The sequence below is a fragment of the Aplysia californica genome, unplaced genomic scaffold (genome assembly GCF_000002075.1).
Source record: "Aplysia californica isolate F4 #8 unplaced genomic scaffold, AplCal3.0 scaffold00261, whole genome shotgun sequence".
NCBI lineage: Eukaryota > Metazoa > Mollusca > Gastropoda > Aplysiida > Aplysiidae > Aplysia > Aplysia californica.
Window position 1 is genome coordinate 542,207 of NW_004797531.1, and position 23,501 is coordinate 565,707.

General features: G+C 38.6%; 2 protein-coding genes across 2 annotated transcripts in view; one reads left to right on the plus strand and one right to left on the minus strand.

Moving 5' to 3' along the window:
• Nucleotides 1–6,695: 6,695 nt before the first annotated feature.
• On the minus strand, nt 6,696–14,151 carry LOC101856350. Its single transcript, XM_005100813.3, has 3 exons — nt 13,537–14,151; nt 8,264–8,419; nt 6,696–7,202 (listed from the first exon to the last, which is right to left on the minus strand). The coding sequence occupies exons 1-3, from the start codon at nt 13,760–13,762 to the stop codon at nt 7,045–7,047; spliced, it is 540 nt and encodes a 179-aa protein (XP_005100870.1). The 5' UTR covers nt 13,763–14,151; the 3' UTR covers nt 6,696–7,044.
• Nucleotides 14,152–14,157: 6 nt separating this feature from the next.
• LOC101856581 (von Willebrand factor A domain-containing protein 8) overlaps nt 14,158–23,501 on the plus strand; it is a 67,865-nt gene continuing 58,521 nt past the window's right edge. The window contains exons 1-4 of the mRNA XM_005100814.3: nt 14,158–14,579; nt 20,275–20,355; nt 20,821–20,876; nt 21,507–21,581. Coding sequence (XP_005100871.1) covers nt 14,438–14,579; nt 20,275–20,355; nt 20,821–20,876; nt 21,507–21,581 — 354 coding nt within the window. The 5' untranslated portion in view covers nt 14,158–14,437. The remainder of the gene's footprint in view (nt 14,580–20,274; nt 20,356–20,820; nt 20,877–21,506; nt 21,582–23,501) is intronic.

Here is a 23,501-nt window from a genome sequence, read left to right on the forward strand (position 1 = left end):
CCTGTTCCTTCTAAGTGGATGGCTCAGTCACTTTTACAGGTCTCTTCTTAGGTCATAGGTGTTCTAAAATGGTTGGGTAAGTAAACTTTTCAGTCAGTAGATAACAGAACAGGAATGGTGGTCTTCTAACCAATGGTATTTCAAAATTGAGGCATGAGATTAGATAGAGCCTTCGCACAAATTGCAAACTTGCTTTCGGGTTCGTTAGAAAAAAAATCAAACCCCAGTACTTAATTTATACATGTCATGTGTAAACAAAATCTGCAGGACTGCCAGATTTTCTTTGGTTTAGCCGTGTTTTTAGTTTAGAGAGAGTTGCTCAACTAGAAGTAACTGCTGACAGTGTTGAGTTAGGAATGCCATTATTTCAACAAATTCCACTTTTTGGAAATTTTTATTTTAAAACTTTAAAAAAGTAAACATGTAATATGAGCAGTAGGCTGTACTCATTGTGTGTGCTTTCTCTTTGACATTGTCAGCTTGCTTAATCAGCTGAACAGTCACACAACACAGACGAAAGAGTAGCTAAGCACAATGTACTGCAAACTGCTCTATACTGAACTCTGAGCTACTTGAGAGATGAGAGAAAGCCCAATGTCAATAACGTCACGAAACACTACATGTTTTGGGATAAACATACATTCCATATCCTTGCTTCACTAGGCCTATACACACTCATAGTGTGTAAGCCCATTCATGTGTGTGATAAACGTAGACGTAGACAAGCAGCACACTGGGCGATGCTTCTCTCTGGCCCCAAATAGACACAATTACGTTCTCGTGTCTCTTTCTCCTATTTTACTACCTTGAACTTGAAGCACATAGAACTCGATGATTTTTTATTTAAGAGTTGCTAGTAAAGATTTAGCCTACATAACCTTTAAAATTCTTTTCAGCTTAGAAGTATCTGTAATGGGAGCATTTTCATTTTGACTAATCAATAGTTTTCTTACAAAGTAGAAAGAAGAAAAGAAATAGGGGATTTTGTTTTCTTTGATTTACTGCTGCATTAAGTTTTAAGTGAAATCCACTGTATCACTCAAATTTGTGTGAGAAAAGATGATATCCAACACACCTTAATTTACAGAAAGCAAAAAATAATATAGTGGAAAGTGCGTTTGCATAAGCTACATATTGTCAGCAAGCGCTTAAAATGTACTAAGCCCAGAAAAGTTTACAGGAGAGAGAAAAAAAACCTGTTTCAGTCTTTCAACAATCAATTGTACCTACATTATGTATTTTTTCTTGCTATTATCAACATTTAGTTTAATAAGAGTTTTACAGCGCCCACAACTACATAAGAGGTCATATGAGCACGTGAAACACAAATTTGTTGCATTCACAAGAGTTCACAGCACAGCTTGATTTTGTTTAATGGTTAGGTTGAAAAGTTTAGAATTTCACTATAAAAATTTCAGCCTCACAAACAACGATTTACACTACATGTACATTTAATATAAATGATATCTACACCTTTGAGTAAACAGTTTATAAGGGCTATTTCAACAAAATACCTATTGAGCACATGCAACATATACCACAGATTAATAAACTGCAATAAAATAATAATCTTATTTATATATAATATATATATATATATTTATATATAATATAAATATTATATACATTATAAATTTTGGGCTCAGTACATTTTAACAGCTGGTCGACGATGTGGTTTGTGCACGAAACTAGGTGGAAATTTTTACATGTCTGTTTCTGACTATACCAGCGAGTAAATGTTTTCACATGTTATAAAGACTAGAAAATCCATACATGTAACTACCACAAACAAATATTTTGTTGATTCATATCTCTATTTCAAACTCAAGCCATACTGATCCATATAATTTCGAAGACACTCTCAGAATATCGTCACGGTGCTGCCAATAGGCCTACAGCGTTGTGGAATAATGTACATAACATAATACCAGCTACAGCTGTTATTTAAAATATCAGAATTTAGACAGTACCTTTCTTTTAATCAGTGTAGTCAAACCTCATTTTACAGTCACTCTTGGGATAAGCATGAAGTTGGCGTAAATAACTCAGGTCTTGTTTCGTTTTCGAAATGGAAACCAAGCTCCCGTGATGCACTAGCATGAATCACATGTTCACAACAAAGATGGCCTTGAAAGGCAGCAAAGTTTGAGAGCGGCAGTGGTTTCAAACATTTTGTTGATCAAAATATCCTAAATTGAAAATTTGACTGATCACTTGTCCACGTTCATTATAAGGCTTTCTTTTTGTACTTTTATTTGATTATAAGGTTTCTGTAATGAAGTAATGATCAAATAGCATGTGTAAATGTCTAAAAATTAAATAAACAGCAAAGGGGACCCATGGAGGGGGTGGCCACATAGTTATTCCCTCATTTTTTACAAGGGACTTCTTGACAATCAGAGACGGCAGCAAAATCCCCTCCATTGGGATATTGTTGCGATCAGTTGCTAACAGTGCCCATTTAACAGCAGTTTAGCTTACATAAGATAAAATTTATATTTGCACCATTTTCTAAGGTGGTGTACAATGAGTGTAGGGCACACAAATATCAGTGCAAAATGCAGAAAGTTAGGTTTGTATCCTCTCGACTTCAATGCGATCAATCATTCAAAACTGACTCCATCGGATTCGCTGCAGTCTGAAGAAACTGCACCGTCACACATACCTCTTGATGATAACAACCATGAAGACGTGGGTGGTCGGCGGGTGCTCTGGTGTGGTTTGCTCCTTCTTTCCTATCAAACATGATCTATCGTCTTTATCTCTTCTCCTTCTTTCTTATGTTTGTTACTCCCTCGTAACACCTCTAATCTTTTGGCCCTCATATGACCTTATGCAGTTGCGAGCGCCGTAAAACCTCTACATGTACTAAAACAAAAAACCATGAAGACCAGTCTATGTCTTTTTCGAGGAAGAAAGATTATCAAGTAGCCAATAAAGGGTGCTGTGCTCCATGTGTAGAGTCTACCTCTAGCGGTCAGTTTGCTGGAGGTGAAAAAAAATGGTGAAATGGTACAGGTTAACGCCTTTATCAACAAAATTAGGGTATTTAAGAGGTGGGACCTCCGAGTTTAATGTCCATGTCCAAAAGGATTAGGCCAAATGGGGAATCCTGTAAAGTGCCTTTCTCAGGGACACAATGATGGACTGAGCTGAGGCTCGAATTGCCAAACTCACAATCTCATGATAACGAGTCTGGTAGCCTAAACACTAGGCTACCGACACCTCGCTGGTGGCATGGCGGGGCAAATTTACATTAGTACAACTCAAACATATTTTCAATATAAAACAATTTTTCTAGTTAACATAGTACAATTTCACTTTACAATTTGCCATAAAGGCCAATGGCCTTCATAAAATTCAGAGATCTTCCAAAGACAGATGTGTACAATTCTGGATGGTCTACCAGGTGTCATTTGTCACACAGATGACATTCTCATACAAGCACCTGTTCAGGACACTCACAATAGCTTTACAAGCGAGTCAGACAAGTCCTGAAGCATCTCTAGAGAGTTAAAATTACTCTTAACAAGTGTGAATTTTCGCAGTCATCCATCAAATTCTTGGGCACATCGTGAATGACAGAGGTCTCAAAGTAGATCCAGGAAATTGAAAGCCATTTGAAAGTTTCCTCAGCTCAATAACGTCACCTAGCTATAATGCTTTCTGGGCAGGGTGAATGAGACAGCAAAATTCTCTCCTATCTCCTAACTTGGTTACTGCAACTGAACCTTTGCAAGCATTGTTCAAAACAAGACTCACCACAGTGGACATTGGGAGAACATCAAGAGGCATCTTTTTAATGCACCAAAGATGGCGTTACCACAACACCTATACTGGTACACTACTCGCCTGACCGGGAGACTATCGTTACTGCTGACGCTCCCATGTCTGGCCTCGGAGCAATACATCTACAATTCCAAGATGAGGGTCTCGTAGACATGTCGGCTACATCTCTCGAGCTCTGCCAGGTACAGAAAAGAACTATGCAGTCATCAAGAAGGAGGACCTAGCAGCAGCATGAACATCAGAACACTTCAGTGAGTACATCTTTGGCAAGCAGTATAAACTGGAGACAGATCACAAACCCTTGGTCCCTCTCCACTCTGCCAAGGAACTCCACAAAATGCCACCAAGGATCCAACGACTCCGTCTGAGGCTGATGCGCTTCTCACTAAATGTGTTGCATGTTTCTGGAAAGCATCAAACCATTGCGGACACACTTTCTCCTGTTCCAACAAATCTGCCATCGGAGGCAGAATCACTCTTCACTGATGAAGTTGCACACTTTGCGCAACAGGCTGTTGACAACCTCGCTGCTTCATCACAGAGATTTCAAAGTATTGTCTCACGGCAGAAGAATGACCCAGAAATGTTGGGAGTTTGGAAATACTGTATCACAGGCTGGACAGCATACAGACCTGAGAATCCACTTTTGAAACAGTATTGGACTAATCGCCTTCACTTCAGTATTTTGAATGATGTTCTTTTGTTTGATGAACCACTTGTAATTCCACAGGATTTGAGAATGGACGTTTTCAATTGACTCCACAAAAGCCATCTTGGCATCAAGCTCTAGCTCAATCTTCAGTTTGGTGACCCAATATCACCAGCCAGATCGAGGAGATAGTGAAGAAGTGCAAAACTTGTTTTTTCCAGAAGGAACCTCAGCCCCCTTCATCGTTACCTGACCGACCTTGGTCTCAATTGGCCATGGATCTATTTGACATGAAAGGTCAGACCTGCATCGTCATGGTCCACTATATTTCTCATTGGGTGGAGCTATGTCTACTCAAAAAGCTCAACAGTATGCTCATTATCAACAAAATCAAGTCTGTCTTTGCCAGTCAAGACATCCCAGAGAAAATTGTTTCCGACAATCGTCCTCAATTTTCAAGTGCTAACTTACGAGCTTTCGCCAAAGATTTTGGTTTTAATAACATCACCAGCTCTCCAAGATATCCTAGAGCAATGGTGAGGCAGAAAGAGCGGAGCAAATGGTGAAGCTTCTCCTCAAGAAAGCCAAAAATCTATACACTGTCCTCCTGCAGCACTGGACTACCCCTTAACACAATGGGTATGCCCCAAGTGAGCTTCTCATGGGGAAGGAAGCTTCAAACCAAAGTCCACATTATACAGAATGACTTACAACCGAGTACCGTCAATCTACCCTCTGTCCATCAAAGGGAGAAAAAGAGGACAGACACAATGCAGCTATTCCAGAACTTTGCCTCGTGGATTCTGTCCACATTTGAGACCTAAGCCAACTGGGCATCGTTATCAACAGACACCCCAATCCATGCTCCTACACAGTGACCACTGAAAAAGGGAACAATGTTTGCCACAACAGAATTCATCTCCTGGCTACCCCAGAGTCTGGGGCAACACACCGTTTACGACACAGCAACCTGACACCTCAAGCCCTGCTCTGGGGTCAGCGCAAATACACCGGCGGCCCCAGGGGAAACACCATGTGCCATTTGTCAGCCGATAAGATGGAGAAATCAGAACACCAAAGGGACTGGACCTGTAACTCAGTGACCTATATTTAGCTCCGAGCTCTAAATTCAGATCCAAGTCTTGAGAACTCTTTAAATGAAGTGTTGCAAACAAATGGAACTTAAATTAAAAATAGATGATCAACCATTGGGACAATAACTTCGGGAGAAATCTGAAAAGCTGTACATTACACTATACAGTGGGTGTCGCATTCAACGAGGTCGCCGGGACCGGCTTGTTGTCCTCGTTGGATCCGACCTCTCGCTGAACGTGACTAAGGCTAAAGTAAAGAAAGGAGACAAGTTATTATATTACACGATGTACCAATACCAGTAATTAAAACCGTTGTTCCCCCTGATGACAAAAATCTCAAACAGCATCAGTGTGTGCGTGTTTGAGCTGCGTTTTGACCATCATTTCTGCATTAATTTTTTTTTCGGAACAGTTTTCGTGTGGAAACATACCCTCTCACATCTAGGCCTAGATCTACATAAAGTAAAGGCGGGAGCTTGTATTTTCTGATCAGGGGAAGAAAAGAAAGTTGAAAAAAAAAGAAGGTCTCAATCTAGATCAAGACCTACCCATCCAGAGTTCATCCAGTTTCACACAGCCGCATCGTGTTCTCACCCACCCCCTCCTATCCCTACCGTAGACTAACCCTCGCCCATCCTCTTGGCTTTGGGGCCCTTATTATTAGGAGGCACACTAGGATCTAGCAATACAATGTGTTAGGAATCAAGGATGGGCCTTGTGCTTCGCGTGAGACGGAGAGAAAGGGGAAAAATTCTTCGCTTTTGGGGCCACTAATTGCTTTTATTTGGATATCGCAAACCTCGTTGAAAGCGACTTCGGTCTGTTTGCAGCCTCGTTGGAGTTGACGTACATTTATAAAAGGATATAGAGGAAAAAAATAGGGGATTAAGGATTGCCTCGTTGGAGCCGACTTCTCGTTGAATGTGACCTCGTTGAATGTGACACCCACTGTACCTGTTATAACTGTTATGTAACGTACAGGGAATAGACGGTAGGCTACCTTTCTTTTAATCAGTCACTATTTGGTTACAGTGTACAAGAGGACAAAAAATAAAACAAAGAGCCCTTTCAAGAGTGTGTTTCTTCACTCTCTCTACATCTGGTTGTACCCACAAATTGAACGATATTACAGGTGTAGGCCTAACTCATTTTTTCCATTTTCTGAGATAATTTTTTGGGGTTTATAATATAGCCTACTTTATTACATTTAAAAATGGAAATGTCTTAATTTACAATAACGGTCAAGAACTTCTGAACAATTCAAATTCTAAACGATGCACCATGAAGAGGCAAATTACAAAATGGTTATATATTCCATTATTTATAGCTTAAATCTGAAGACATAATGGCAGCACCATGACAATATTCTATATAAAAGAAGCAAGAAAATTTGGGATGTGCTAGAGGTAAACACTAGGTTCAATTACTAAACATGACCTATAAATTCAACTACAAGCTGAACTTCAATAAATTATAATACAAGGCTGATGCTATAAAAAAACCAATCACGATTCAAACTTTTTTATTCAGGAGTGCTGCAGCACACAGTTCCAAGACACATGCTAAGCACACAGCACCAGAGGAGTAGGATATGTTTGGACGGTATTTTGGACTGGATTCCATGAGCAAGTTTGTGTAGAATACAATAATGGCCATTGACATGAATGTTGCTGAAAGGAAAGAAAAACAATAATTATGCATAGAGTAGAAAGTGGGAGCAGTTTTCTTTTCACAAGGCTTCTCAAGGCTCACGGATAAAGAAGACATTCTTAACTTAAAGGAAAAAGATACTTAAACTATATTTTTTAAAGGATATCCATAACATTCATCATCCTTAACAAGGTTCAGACCAAAAATACTCCCCACTTAAAATTACTCTGCAATGATGTCCATTTTATGAGACATTTTGTCCAAAGTTTTCCGTCTATACAATCCATCAAATACTGATAAGTAGGACTATTGAGGGGTTGGAGAAGGGTTAAGATAAGATAATACTTCATTGTCTCAGACGGAAATTTTTTCTTGGCTGTACAGGACCATAAAAATATCTACAGGTATACATAAAAATTAAATTATATATTTCTCCCATTAAAATTCAATATGAAAAGAAAAGTAAAGCTGACAAAACGTACTTATCACATCAGATGCATCATTTAACCACGGGCAGGAATTTAATTACAAGACCTTTAGACTAGAATTATATAGATACATATTCAAAATAGCAATATAGCATTGAATGTTTATTCTGACAGTAGCTTTATACATGATTGTAAAAAACTTCTTTTGTATCTTTCTTTCTTCGTTTTTTGAGGTACATATCTGCTGCTGTGTGATCTTACAATTTGTGTGGAAAGGGGTGTGATGGGTTGTTTATAATGCTGTTGATCTTTTTTATACTTGTGATCTTATACATTTCATTAGTTCTTGTAAAATCATTTCCAGGGATCTTGCTGGCTTTCTTAATGGTTCTGTCAAATTTTTCTTTCTAGAGGTTAGTAACTTAGAGAGATCTTTTAATAAATGCACACCATAGCATAAATGTCATGATTCTTAGGTATCCCATAAAAGCAACCCCTCAGTTGCCAGTGAACTCTGTAATTAAATCCAATTAAACATGAAGTGCCTTCATTCTAAAACAGGATGCCCACGACTGTCAGTGAAGAGGGATTAACTAGCATTTTATCAATCTGTTCTCAACAATCAGCTTATAAATATTAACTCTGTTTTTTACCTGAAAGAACACAAAGCCCAGATGCCTTTGACAACTGCACACAAAGCACCTTGCTTGGGTGGCTGTTGGTGACCAAGAGGAATATCACGGCGACGACAGCAAGAATCAAGAATATGTATCCAAGAACACTCAGCACTTGAACTGCCAGATACCAGTCTGAGAAGGGAAAAATAATTTGAGATGTCAAGGTTACGTTATAGCCTGTGTATACAAAGATCGACGCTCAACCACAGTTGATTTTAAAATATTGTGTTTTTAACTTATTAAATTGTTACTCGCACGTTGTAGTTTTTTTTACCTTACTTACTACTTACTTACTACCCATTACGCCATCTGGCGTTTAGGGCAGCGACAAAGGATCTCCAGCTCTGTCTGTTTTGGGCCATCTTGGTCAGCGTTCCCCACGAATGATTCCAGGACTTCATTTCAGACTCTACTGTGCATCTCCAGGTCTTACCTTAGGGGACCATTAATGTATTACCGTATGTAAAGTTGAAGTCAGTACTTTTTTTCAAGCCATGAAACTGTGAAAAATGGATATTTATTATAACATGAGTAAGATTGCACTCAAAACAAGAGAGCGTTTTTCTGTTTACACTTCAGCATAACTTTTGACGGACAGATTTCCATTCATAATTTCTTCTCTCTTGAACAATGATTAAAATTTCAGCCCCAACATAAATAATGTTAGACATATATAATAATGGTTGCATTGGCTCTGGCTGAGTGTTTTGTTTAAACAAATAAATCTTTCGTTTAGTAAAATTGTATTTCAGAGTTGAACAATACTATACTTATGTTCTTCCTTTAGCTTGCTTACATCTTTTCTTCACAGAGATTTTCATCTGATCTACAAAAGCTGAAGGGCAGTCGCATTAATTTTAGACACTCAAGAGAATGTTTAGTACTTTCAACTATAAACCCCACCTTAAAAACTGATCCTTAACAATAAGTCTGGTGAAATAAGGATCACGGGAAAAATACTATAATAGCAAAAATGAATATCATTACAAAAGTTGTTCTGTCTCTTTTTTTCCCCAAAACTGTACTTTAATTACAAACTCCAACAAACAAATGAATGATCCCATTTGGAACTGGATTTTTAAAACAAAAGTGTCATCAGCATCATTCCATAATCACTCAAGGCAATTTCTGAGGTTTTCCTTACAAAATTGTGATTTGAATGAGACATAATTAGGGGGCATACAATATGCACAGTCTTGCCCACAAAAATAGCAAAACTGGTGATTGAGATGCGGAAATTTTTTAAAGTATGAACTGTTAAAAACAATCAGGAAACAACAAATGCAGCAACACCTGAATAGACATAAACGGGTCTTGAACATCTAGCTCTCACTGGCAAAATTGAAGGCAAACGAGGCAGGGGTAGGCCCAGAACAACCTACTTAAGGAACCTAAACAAATGGGTACCAGGGAAAGATCAGGGAAACTTAGATTTTTTAAGAGCATCCGAGCAAAGGAATGAATGGAGAACAATGATCCCCAATGTCTGTCGCAGATCTGGCACTGGATGATGATGAGGATGAACTTCACAATGTACGAATTTAAAACTACCGAGAGATATAGACAAAGTTGGATAAATGGGTCCAAATTTTACAAGTCCTATGCTATGATTGTTTGATATAGTCTCGCATATGGGCTTTTTTATTAACATCTGCTATGATCAGCCGGGTTTTTCCCCAGCTGAGAACCATTTCAGCTTCTTTTGCTCCATCATGGCTCACCATCTACTACAAGTATATCACGACTTAACTTTGCAGATGTGTTGTGCAATATTTAATCTCTGTTGAAGAGGAAGCGTGCTGACACACTAGGTGACAATACTGCATTTGTGTGCTTTCACACGACCCAGACGCCCCACATGCAACTTAGTAGGGCTATGTGTAGGCTACGACAATCAATGAACATTTCTGTGATTTTTTTTGCAATTTAAACGCATCCTTGGCCAACACTTTAATAACACTCAGCTTTTATTCTACAGGTTGTTGGTCTACACTCATACAGTGCTTAAAAATGCTCTCTCTCTCTCTCTCTTTTTCTCTCTCATCACTGCTACTTCAGTAAACAAAATTTTCAGTTGTGTTTATTAATTAGGTCAAGACTACCTTCACTGGTGCTAATTTTCGTTTTCATTATGCAATTAACTCTTTCCGGACGTATCGCCAATATATCGGCTGTGATACTGATAGGGTGCCTCAGTATTGTTTTGTTTTAACACGATCCGTCATTTATAATTACTTTTTATTGCTATTGAAAAACTCGGAAAGGATTTAGGAAACAAAAACATCTAGTTTCAATTTGCTAAAGCGTGGGTTTGGGGAAAAACGAGTGAATTAGTTCTTGTGGTCTTGCATAAACAAAACGATGTAACCGGACTGAGTGTAGATATCATAACTCAAGAAACAAAAAGTGTGTCAAAATTTATTTTTCTCATCACCATCGCCATTTTTAACCCTTGAAATGCATACTTCTATGTTCAAAATTAATCCTTGTTTCATATCGGGATGTAATCTTCATTCAATTTCCTTCATTGATATATGTTACATTTTGAGTGATGGTTATGCTTCTATGAAGTTAATTTGTACACCACCTGCATATCCAAATCGAGCCACAAGTTAATTATGTCTGGACCCAAAAAAAACTACGTCCGGAAAGAGTTAATTGTTTTCGCTATTTGCATGTTTTGAATACAAAGAATTAATATATAAAAGAAAAAATTCAAGACCTGAACATGATCTGTTTGCCATGATGAGAGCGTTCTTTGCTACAGTGGAAACCATATAGGGTGAACCGGGGCAATTCCACCCACAACTTTGCTTAAATCACTCTCATGCACTACCTAATTGTGATATCTGACTAGAATTTGCAACAAATTATACTCTGAACATAACATTCAACATAAACATAACATTAGACAATTCTGACTAATCCTATTCAAGAAATAGAGTTTTAACCCAAAAAAATTGTAAACACTTTAATCGGGGAAATTCCACCCACCTACAAAATTCTGATCAAACATGTCCAACATACTTCAATGAAAGACAAAACTTTCAAAAACATTTCTCTGGTTTCCTGTGGGTTTGTCAGTAGTCACTACTATCCTTGTCATCATCACCACTGTCTTTCTGGCATCTTTGAGGCAGCACAGTCCTTGTCGCGACTATCGTCATCAATTTCAGACTCTGAGACGGAGTCCACAACTGTTGTTTTCTTTACCTTGGTTCTGGTGGGAACAGTTCAGAAGGCCTTCCTTTTCCTTTTCCTTTTCCCTTTTCTTCTTCTCCTCCTCCTCTGTTATTCTTTGAATGAATGTACTCAAAACTGGTCAAACTTTTGCCATACTGGCGTTTAACAGATTTCCGGTTGTTTTTTTCTCTCTTGGCTTGTAACGTAGGGGAAATTTTAAAAATAAAAAAGTAAAAAGTCCTTTATGCTGGGTCTGGTTGCTGGTTCCACTGGGGTCACTGGCCTCAATGGTGCAGGTGTTGATGAGGTTGATGGCAACCCATTGTACCAGACTGCACAGCTGCGATTGCGTTCTGCATTGCCTCCTTGCAGTATGGCGCTCTCTTCTTTACATAATTCCTCACCATTCTGTAAAAAAAATAGTCAAAATTGTTATAAATTTATGCTCAACATTATCTGGGGGTAAATCCACCCACCAGGTGGGTGGAATTGCCCCAATGTAATAAAATGAAGTTTAATGGCCAACATTTTACTTGTAGGTTGCTATGAATGAACTAATAGGAGGTAAAATACCTAAGAGAAGATCATAACTTACAATCAATGCGAAAAAAGTATGGTTGTGAAAATCCACCCACCAGGTGGGTGGATTTACCCCAACTCTACTATAGATTCATGACCATAACAGAAGAATTTTCTTTTATAATGGCTTTATTGGTGCATAAAATGAAGACAAATAAACACTTAATTGATTTTAAAAGATACTTTAGACTTTCATCCACCATAAATACACAAGGTCTAGCATCAAAAAGTACGTTAGGTCTACTTACTTTGCTGATGCTTGAGGATGCTCTTTAAGAAGGCTGCTGTTCAACATCCACAGGTTCAAAAGAAGATGAAATAGGAAAAGGAAGTCCAGGGGATGTAACTCAATAATCATGAGTGGCAAAACTCTCCTCAAATGACTTGCAGAGTTTTGTCCCTTAAAATTGTCCAAAGTGGGTGGAATTACCCCGTGGGTCAGGGATTTTTTAAATCCCTGTTTTTTTCCTACTCTTTCAACTCTTTGTCTCTATAAAAAGTTATCGGCAATAACAGGGCCTCATCGGAGCCGAATCGGTTATAGTTATAGCAGGGACAAAGGCTAGTCAACAATGTGTAAAAAGTAAGAGAGAGAGAGAGAGAGAGAGAGAGAGAGAGAGAGAGAGAGCGAGCGAAAGAGAGTAACGCGGTGATGGAGCACGCCCACGCAAGCCATGCCGCTGCAAGCACGCAGCAGGTGAAGCGAGAGAGGGCTGTGCAGACCTGCCACATGGCCATGAGAGAGGGCTGCGGTGTACTTGTGGCAAGGGAAACTACCCACGAATAAATACAGTGGATTAGTTCACAAATGCTTCCTTCCCTTGCATTTCTGATATAACAGGGATCTGTTATAACAGGATTTTTTTCTCTGGTCCCACCATCCCTGTTATATCAGGTTTCAACTGTATGTGCATGCTAGACTGTACTGTTTCTTTTGGTTTCCATAATATTTCCGTCCTAGTTTTTATTTGATAACACAAGTGTCCATATGTTATGTCATGCCGTTTCTGATTAAGGTCCTTTATTTTTTTTAGGCTAAACATTTTCTCAAAACTTCAAAAATGACTTAGAAGATTTAAGAATGATGCTGGCAATATAAGACGAGTCTATTTAAATTTATTTTGTGTGAGGTACTGGCACACCAGACAGGTCTGGTACTGAACTGACAGAATAGTGGGCCTACAAACTCACTGTGAAACATGCATGCAGTTGAATGTAATGTGTAGGCCTATAGTCTAATTTAAATTGATGGGGATCATGAATGATAGTGAAAAAGGGAAAAGAAGTAGCCTACTCAGACTCAGTAGAAATAAATCAAACCTATATGAGAAAGACAGCTGAATGGATATTCTGGACTATTCTGGACTAAACCCCCTCTAAGCCTCTACTCTTTGTTCTTGATGAGATAGATCTAGTCTATATAGATATCTAGAAAGATATTAATATTAAATATTTTCAGTATCAACAATTTAATTTGACGGTCTTACTTGGTGAATCACCAGATGCTGGGATAAGCTGACATTGGAGAAAGTCGCAAAATGTCACAGACCACAGTCCATAAAAGCTATGAGGAGGCATGGTGAACCACCAGTTTGTTGCCATCGCAATTGTGTACGCAACAGCTGCAAGAAAGAGAAGCACAGCAGCATTGGCATTGGCGAAATATAAGCTTTGATGCCTACAGCAGCAACAAATTCGTTTGAGCAAATCCATTCTCCTCTCAAAGCTCAACTCAACTTTGAACCTAATAGGGAAGTTCTTACACAAGCATTATATTTCGAAGGAACTTGGAAGGTTTGACAATAAAATTATAATTATGTTGGCAACAGCAAAAACTAAGAAGTAGAAGTTCACGAGTAACCGTAGCCGTAGTAACGTGAATGGAATGGACCATCTTTTCTTCTCATGAAATGGTTAACTGTTCACAAAGTCTAACATTCTGTTGCCTCTTTAGGCTAATAGCCTGAATGTCCGTTTTAATTTTTATGAACTGTTTCTAGTCCATGCTGATGCGGGGACCAGCTGTGCATGTCACCCCATGGTGAAAAACATGGGCACGATGGTGGTGGGTCCAAGCTTACTACAGAAAATTGTAATCAATGGGAGCGGACCTAGGTCAAGGGAAACCACTCTGTTATATTAAACTGCTAGCTAGCAGCGCAATGTGAATGAACTTCAGAAGTTAGAAATTTAGTAGTTCAGCTGTGGAGTCGAACTTTCGCATCTCTGGCGGACTTTGACCAGATTTTGTGTAACAAAATTGCAGGTCACACAACAAGTCATAGATCTAATACCTTGCGTGCTTGAAAGATTATAGAAGCCGCAATAGGAATGCAGGGGTCAGAAAACTAAATCTAGTGAATTATTTATACGGTAGAACCTTTTGACATGCAATTCATTGGAGCAATGGAAGCAGCAGGACGACGGTTGCGTCAACTGCATGGAATATTTGGTCGCTCCCTGAGGATTTATGAAAGTGAAAGTTCTTCCCCTCTGCAAATTCGACTGTTGTCTGAATCGACAGGTTCAGGTGATGTTCATGGTTTTATTTTCTTTACGTCTTTACATGAGTGTGCTACCAATATTCGTCATGAGCCATTCATTCATTCATATAATTTAGAACGGGCCAATTTAGAATCTATTACTCTAATTAAAAAGGCCCTGCCCAGTGCCCATTCATTGGTGATTGGTTGGGGGATGGGTGGTTCTCTAGATCTAGATCTAGAGTAATAGAGGGGGAACCCATTAGCATTAGCTAGCGCGATCGCGGGTAAGATTGAAGAATACCGGACCAGCGGACTGACTTTGCCTCTAGAAAATCTATGTCTCAACCATACGAATTCATAATTTTCCCGTTTTTAATGTCTCAATGGAGAATCTCGGACAGGTAGATTCTAGAGATATTTTGTCAGGGGGGAGACCCCCCCTGAACTCCCCATCCCCCCTACCCCACCCCAACCACCCGCCCCACCTACCCCACTTTCTCGCGCAATAATGTATGAGTGGTCCGGTATTCTTCAATCTTCCCCGATCGGGTCGGGTCGTTCGGGTGTTTCAGTGCACACAACAACCTCCCCCAGTGATTGCACCCGACAGAGAAACCTTTATTAACCTCAATGGCTTCCAGGGCTCCTTGCTGCAGTTCCCTGTTGCAGTGCTGCGGCAGCCTGGAATCCCACAAACATGGGTTACATCAATTCAATAACTTTCTAGATCTATTTTAATATATTCTACTCTAAGTCGATGGACTCCATTGTATGATTGTTGTTAATTGTTGATATATTTCGCGCGGAAATGCCCGACCTTGACATTGCAGTGTCAACATGGACAAGTGACTCAGCCTTGTTGTGAATGGCTGTAAACCACCCGATCGTGCCACTCGCAGCCCTGAAAACAAACGCATTTGTTTTTTAACGTCACCGACCGAATCGATTGGTTTGTTCCACGATGGCTGCTTTGCGCCCTCAATTTGGCTAGCCCCAACTGCCAAATCGACCTTACCCGATCGTGCTAGTGGGCACCCCCTATAACAATCCGATTGCCCGACCCTCGGCTTTGAAAACAAACGTGTTTTTAGGGTCACCGTCGGCTTTGTTTGGTTTGTACCAAGGGGGTAGCTTTTCTCCCTCAATCTGACTAGCCCTGCTTACCAAAGCGAACTGAATCATGAACCGAACCGATTAAAGTGCCAATAATCAGGGTTGGATTGATTTAAATCAGGTTGATTTAAATCAGTTGATTTTTAAAATTTAAATCGTCATTTTAAAAATAAAAATCAGTGATTTAAATCACTTTAAAAAAAAATTATTTTTATTCAGTTTTTACATATATTTCAACATTCAGAATTCCTTTCCCTTGGTTTCATAAAACAGATATAAGGTTTAGTAGACTGATATAATCATGCTTAAAAGTCTGCTTTCCCCCCTTTCAGTGTAAAATAATACAGTATTCAATTTTAAACTTTTTTTCCATAATTGAAATCAGAGCTGGGTTGATTTTTTAAATTTTAATCAACTTAATTTTTAAAATAAAAATCGGTGATTTAAATCACTTTTTAAAAAATGTATGCTGTTTTTACATGATATTTAAACATTCAGAATTCCTTTCCTTGGTTTTATTAAACAGATTATGTATAGGTTTAGTAGACTAATAAAATCATGCTTAAAAGTCTGCTTCCCTCCCTGTCACTGTAAAATAATACAGTATTCAATCTTTTTTTTCATAATTGAAAACCAGGGTTGGGTTGATTTAAATCAGGTCAATTTAAATCAGTTGATGTTTTAGATTTAAATCAACTTGATTTTAAAAATAAAACTCAGTGATTTAAATCACTTTTAAAAAATGTATTGTTTTTACATCTTTAAACATTCAGAATTCCTTTCCTTGGTTTTATAAAACAGATATAAGGTTTAGTAGACTAATATAATCATGCTTAAAAGTCTGCTTTCCCCCCTGTCAGTGTTAAAATAATACAGTATTCAATTTACTTTTTTTTCATAATTGAAATTACCATTTTCTTTTTATTTTTAGACAAACACAAGCGCGCACACACACACGGTAATAAAATGCAAGTTTATCTGTGCATAATTACCCCCTCCCCCCTTCCTTTTAGACTGACATTTTCTTCATTTTTTGTCTGTAGCCATAATTCACTGATATAGCAGATTAAGGCTTTCTTTTGCAGTTGCTTAAATTAATCATTAGTTAAAATAAAGACAATGCATTCTGCACTAAAAGAACATACTTTTAACCCACAAAAATCCCAAACTATGTCGACATTTGAAAAAGAATTAAAAAATTTTTTAAAATCCGATTTAAATTTAAAAAATCTGATTTAAATTTAAAAAATCGATTTTTAAAATTTTTATTGAAAAAAAAATAAAAAATCACCAACTCTGCCAATAATGGGCACTGGGTTAAGAAATTAAATCTAAAATTTAAAACAAAGTGGGCTAGGCCCTCCTTTGGCCTTGCTAAGTCAATTTTTAAATCATTTTTTAGTTTAGGAGGCGGCCCCCACCTTGCTTGCTTGGGCCAACCCGGATTGAGAGGTTTTAAGGTCTACAACATCCCAGCAGACAGACCGAGATCAAATTTGTACTCAATAAAAATTTGTCCCCACTCAGGCATCAAGCTAGATCATGTCTCAGACTACTTGTGACTCAAACCAGTAGTAAAGTTATCTTGCACCGATGAGACATTAGCGTTAGACTCTACACCACAGACACAAATGCTAGTGTCGTGAGCCAGGTTGAGTGAAAAGATTTAAAATTTGAAAAATTAGCCTTTGATCTTGATTCCAGGATATGACAAGAGCTGTAATTGCATTTTAAATAAAATATTTGAAAGTACCATGCCGTTTAGAGAAGTAAGTTAGTTCAGCTGACGTACTATATATATATATATATTTATAATTTATTGTGTTATTTTATAATGCATTGTGCAATGACGTTATAATAGAATTAAAATATTGAGTGTACACTTCAATGTATGCCATTTTATCCTGCTCTTGCAAACTGAATGCATGCCTTTCTGCTACAGTGGTGTGTAAGTCAAGCTGCCGACCCTTGGCAGGGGTCCTCAAGGCTAAGGGGGTAGAACACAAATGGTTTACTGTTTAAAATACACACATCAACACATTTAGGCCTCTGTGTCCACCTGCTTCTCATCTGTCCCTGTCTCTTTCCCTTGCTCCTTTTGAAATTGATTTTCAGAATGGCCATTACTGTCCATTTTTGACATTTGAACACAAATCCAGCAGCCTGTAACTACAATTGAAGCAAAATTGTGCTGTTGTTGAGATTCCAGAGAAATGAGGCCCAGAGAGAGAAAATTATAATGCCCAGATTGCAAACTTCCCACCATCTTACAATGCCCATATATATGTGGTGTTTGATAAAGTAATGATGGAGTAACGCGTCACATATTTTCAAAAGTCTTTTAAGTAATGAAAATAGTATTCTATTTATATATATGCAAACCTGGTACACTTTCTTTTGAAAAGAATAATTGTTCTGAAAATGTTGTATCCCCAACTCAAGTCTGGCCTAGCCTTTACTTTTTACTTTTTCCAGCTTCTGTTACCTTATGGTGGTGTGTGGTTGGTGGATGCTCTGGTGTGGTTTGCTCAGGTCTTTCCCATCAAATATCTTTTATCCTTTTATCTCTTCTCCTATATTTCATGACGGAAAATGAGACCTGGAAATTGAAATGAGGACTCAAAAGGCAAATAAATTGCAGTAACAACCAATTTTGTCACCACTCTACGAACCCATCTCCTATCAGACAACTTTTCAACAGAAAACTTATCAACAGCTTTTTTCCCTTCCAACACTGATTTACCAAAACCAGACATGGCGGTTAAACACACCCCCACAAAAGGAAGATTATGCCTGTGAGATGAAATGCTTTGATGAAATGCTTTGAAGAAAATTAATTAATGTCTTTAGGAAAGACTGATGAAGGAACTTAAACCTGTAAATTTTTTTACATATCGACAGACCGAAGGGCTAGAACCCAAATGGCCGCTGGATCGGAAAAGTTAAGTAAAGTAAAGTATATAAAGGAACAAAACTGTCCAAAATCTAACAGGGTTGAAACTGGTCCTGGAACAACATAGAGAGCAATGAAGAATCAAGTTGTTTGGTCATCTGATAATGTCACCAAATCAACCAGCTGTAAAATTCCAACTTGGCTGGATGGTGTCAAGGAAGTCCTCCAAAAGAAAATTGCACCTCCTCTTGACTTTCATAGATATACAATGCCAGAAGAAAAAAGAAAAATCTATCCTTCTTTTCCTGGTTCTGCCTCTTCCTCTATATATGTCTATTGATTTCTGCTCAAGTATAAGTCTACGATGCTTTTGCCGTCTTGTTGCTATATGGTCTGGTGGTAGTGTTGACAAATGTCTCAACCATTTTATCATATTTTATGCGTTCTTTATTGATCCATGTTATTTTAAGCAGAAGAAGCTGAGCCACGTTGTTATAATATATTTGAATATCTCATTTTTCACCCCGTCTCTTCTTGCGAGTTTCAATGTTTTTATTAGGCATCTCATTTCACAGGTGTTTATTTTTCTTGGCGACTCTTATTTTCCACGCTTTGGCTTGGTAGCACTGTGTTGGTATAAAAAGCAAAGGTGCTGTGAATGAGTTTTTGTTTTGTGCCCATTGTGATCATGTTGAGGTGCGAAACTGTAATAGTGCCATTTGGTAAGTCACTGCATTGGCCTTTTTTATTCTGGTTTGTATTTCTCTGTCTATCGTTCTATCTGGAGTGAACTTGCTTTCCAGGTATGAACTCTTCTACTTTCTTGATTTTGCATTTGTGAACTCTGATGTTTAGTGGTTCAAGTATTTTGCTGATTTTCATCGCCTCAGTTTTGTGCTGATCTTCATGTTGTGGTCTTTGGAACTTGTGTTCGTTTTATATGTGTTCTTGGAGGATCTTTTCGATGTTGTTTAGTAGTATACATGCTCTAATCATCAGCAAAAAGCAGCTCATTGATTGTGTTGTCTTCTGGTTTAGCTTCTCTGCTGTTATTTTGTCCATGTTCGTTATGAGTTAGGGGAACAACACACATCCTTGTCTTTTTCCTGATCTTACTTGGAACCATTTATTCTTTCCATGTTGTAGTATCTTTAGTGTTTTGGTGTTTTCATAATGCCGTGATGTTGTCTGGCATTTGTCTTCTGATTCCGTATTCTTCCAGTTATCTACAGTTTTGTCTAGATTTACTCTGTCAAGGGCCTTTTCTTGGTCCACAAAGACTGTTTAGTTCTTGATAATTCTGTTGTCTAAGTGCGAATTATATTGCATGCATCTGCAACTGTTCCATTTTCTGGTGTATATATTTCGAGCTGCAGTCTTGTCCTTTCTTCTACTGTCTTTGTATCTCCCAGTATAACTGAGAAGAGAGATTCTTCTATAGTAAGATGTGTTGCAGTCTTTTTTATTTCCTTCATTTTTCCATATTGGTATATATATAGCTCTTTGCCAGTCTTCCGAGGTCCGACGTTTTTTCTGTGCTACATTAAAGATTTTTGTTAGCTTTTTGATGTAGGCCCAGTAATGTACGAAATTTTACTTGTCATCAGTTTGTTGACTTTGCCGCTCATATTCTAAAGTCCTACTCTCTCTTTTCTATCAATATTAAGTCAACATGTTTTATGTTTTTTATGGCTCAGGTCTTTTTTGACTCATTTTGTCTCTTTTTTTTCCAGGTGGAAAGAAAGTGAGCATTGGAGATGTCAGCAAATTTGTTGCTGACGCAAAGTATCCAGAACTGGTTCCTAGGAAATATTGTAAGTTATTTTCTAGTAAAGATAAATAAATAGTTCTCTACTCGTAACTAAGTTAAATTATGCTATATTGTCTTTTCAACTGGTATAGTCAAATAAAGGGCAGGACTGGGTATGAAATAATGAAAGTGGCAGTTATGAAAATAGTCATGTTACCTTAATGCCTTTTTCATAGAACAATTTTCTGTAGAAGTGTCTATTTTATGGCAGGGGTTTTATTTTGTTCAATTTGGGGTTTAATGATTAAATTATTAGTTTCCTTTCAGTTTCTCTTACAGGAGGTTTTTAATTATTTTTTTTACTGAAGTTCAGAACTTTGCAAAATGTTTGAATTTTTTTCGTCTCATGTTGTTTTATTCTGACACTCTGTGCATCAGTTTATACAAACTTTTTATCTTAACATGTTCTGCTAATTTATCTGCCTTGTTTCATATGATTTCATATCTTGTTCTAATCACATATTTTCAGTAAAAGATCAACTTCCACAATCCGTCCTGAGACATCTGAGATGGATAATGCAAAAGGTCTGTTTCACAATTGTTTTTGTTCCATCATGGTATGGTTAGGAAAATTATAAAAAATAAAGGACAGTTTTCTTTTGTTTTGCACCCCCTCCCCCCCCCCCCCAAAAAAAAAAGCAAAATCAGAACAAGACTATAAGAAAAATTATCTCTCCCCCCCAAAAAAAAAAAATATTAAAAAATCAACTTATTGATAACATTTAGAGAAATTACAGCAGAACACTTGATGACTGATAATGATGCTTCCTTCGCTTGAGGCTTTGTTCAGTATGAACCTTGAAGTAACACAGCTACTAGACACAGCTGCTCATGGATTCCACCCCTACATCTTCATATTTGGCCCTGAGAAATTGGGACCTGATGCCTTGAGTATGCATGAAGTGCCTAATTCAACTTTGAAGAAGTGGATATGCCACCAGTGTGACAGAAATATGTTAAATCAGTCTTTAAAAGTAGTGTGATTTATTCATCATAAGATATATGATATTTGGATGCTTAATATAGGATCTACCTGAAAACTCAAATATATTTTGATCTTCGTATTTGAATAATATTGCTTTAGTTTTGTTGTAAAATTTGATTTAAAGTTTCTAAATCTTATATGTATGCTCATATATATTGTAAAACAATCAGGATTCCCTTGGACAAGATGTCTTTCTCATCGGACCACCAGGGCCATTACGCCGACAGATCGCCTTGATGTACTTGGTGAGAAGATTTTATGATCCTGTTATGGAAGTTTTATATTTACTTAAGGGGGCTGGGGAGGGGGGGGCACTATGCCAGGGCCCTTTTGTGTATGAAATGTAGAAGTGACATATCATCATCATCATTGCCTTTCTCACCCTGCACCAGGGTATAGGCCACGGACAAACACCCCCCACTTTTCTCTATCCTGGGCTAGCCTCTTGATGTTATTCCATGTCTTCTCACTTTTCTGTACATCGATTTCTGTGATTCTTCTCCAAGTTCCACGAGGTCTTCCCCTTGATCTCTTGCCCTGTGGGTTCCAATCCAAAACTTTCTTTGTTATGCAGCTGCCTGACTTCCTGAGAGTATGTCCAATCCATCGCCACCGCCTTCTTCCTACCTCATCCCTGACTGGGATCTGTCTTGTTTTCCTTAACACTTCCACATTGGTGACCCTGTCTGTCCATCTGATCCTCAGTAACTTTCTAAACACCTGTTCAAGAAAACCTGGATCCTCTTTATACAAGTCTGCGATGCGTTCCATGCCTCACATCCATACAACAGGACCGACTTCACGTTTGAATTGAAAATCCTCAGCTTTGCTCGAAGTGAGATCTCTCTGGTCTTCCAAATCCTATCCAAAGATATGAAAGCAGCCTGTGCTTTTCCAATGCGGGACTTTATTTCAGCACCTGTTCCTCCCTCTCTGTCAATTATGCTCCCAAGATAACAGAAGGATTCAACGTTTTCTAGGGCCTTTCCTTTTATTGTGACCTGCTCCTTTCGTTGTGCATCTGTCCTTAGTACCTTTGACTTTCCGGGGTGGATCCTCAATCCAACAGACTCCGATAGGCTGTTTAATACTGAAGTCTTTGCTTGTATCTGTTCCTGGGTGTGCGACAGAAGCGCCAAGTCGTCTGCGAAATCCAGATCGTCCAACTGTGTCCATGGTGTCCACTGTATACCATTTCTGTGTCCTCTGGTGGTTTCCTTCATCAGCCAGTCGATTGCCAATATGAAGAGGAACGGTGATAGTAAGCATCCCTATCTCACTCCAGTCTTGATGTCAAAGCTGTCCGTGAGCTGGCCATCATGTACAACCCTGCAACTTGTCCCTTCGTACATGCTTTTGATGAGGTTCACCAACTTCTGTGGGATTCCATGGTGTCTCATTATCTTCCATAGTGTCGCTCGGTCTATACTGTCAAAGGCCTTCTCGTAGTCAAGGAAGTTGACAATCAGCTGGGAGTTCCACTCCAGGGACTGTTCCACAATAATCCTCAGCGTGGCAATCTGGTCGGTGGTTGAGCGATTTTTCCGGAAACCGGCCTGTTCATCCCGCAGTCTTGGATCCGTTCCTGTCTTGATTCTTTCCAGAACGATTCTGTTGAAGACCTTACCTGGTATTGAGAGAAGAGTGATCCCTCTATAGTTGCTGCAGTTGCTGAGATCCCCCTTTTTTGGAAGCTTCACGAGGTGTCCTTCTTTCCAATCCTTTGGGAACTTGCTCTCATTCCAGATCCTGGTAAACAGTGGGAGTAGGATGTCTGCCGTCACATTGGCATCTGCTTTTAGGGCTTCAGGTGGAATCTGGTCAGGACCGGCCGCTTTACCTTTGTTCAGCTTCTTAATGGCATCCAAAATCTCTTGTTTTGATGGAGCATCACAGCAGATAGGTAACTCATTTCTTGCTGGCAGTATGTTTGGTGGGTTACTCGGTGGTGGTCTGTTCAGGAGACTGTTGAAATGCTCTACCCATCGCTTAGACTGAGCTTCCTTTCCAAAAATGCTTTTCCCGTCTTGGTCCTTTACAGGTACTTCAGGTTTCCCATATTTTCCAGCAAGTGTCCTTGTGGTCTGGTAAAGGATTTGCATGTGCCCTCCTATCGCTGCTTCCTCTGCCTTCTCTGCAAGCCTGTTTATGAATTCCTCCTTGTC

Excerpts from the sequence above, each read along its gene's own strand:
- LOC101856350 (XM_005100813.3), bottom strand. The coding sequence starts at position 13,762 with ATGGATTTGCTCAAACGAATTTGTTGCTGCTGTAGGCATCAAAGCTTA. Across the intron at positions 8,420-13,536 it reads AGCATCTGGTGATTCACCAA|ACTGGTATCTGGCAGTTCAA; the intron begins GTAAGACCGTCA and ends TTCCCTTCTCAG. Across the intron at positions 7,203-8,263 it reads TGGGCTTTGTGTTCTTTCAG|CAACATTCATGTCAATGGCC; the intron begins GTAAAAAACAGA and ends CTTTCCTTTCAG.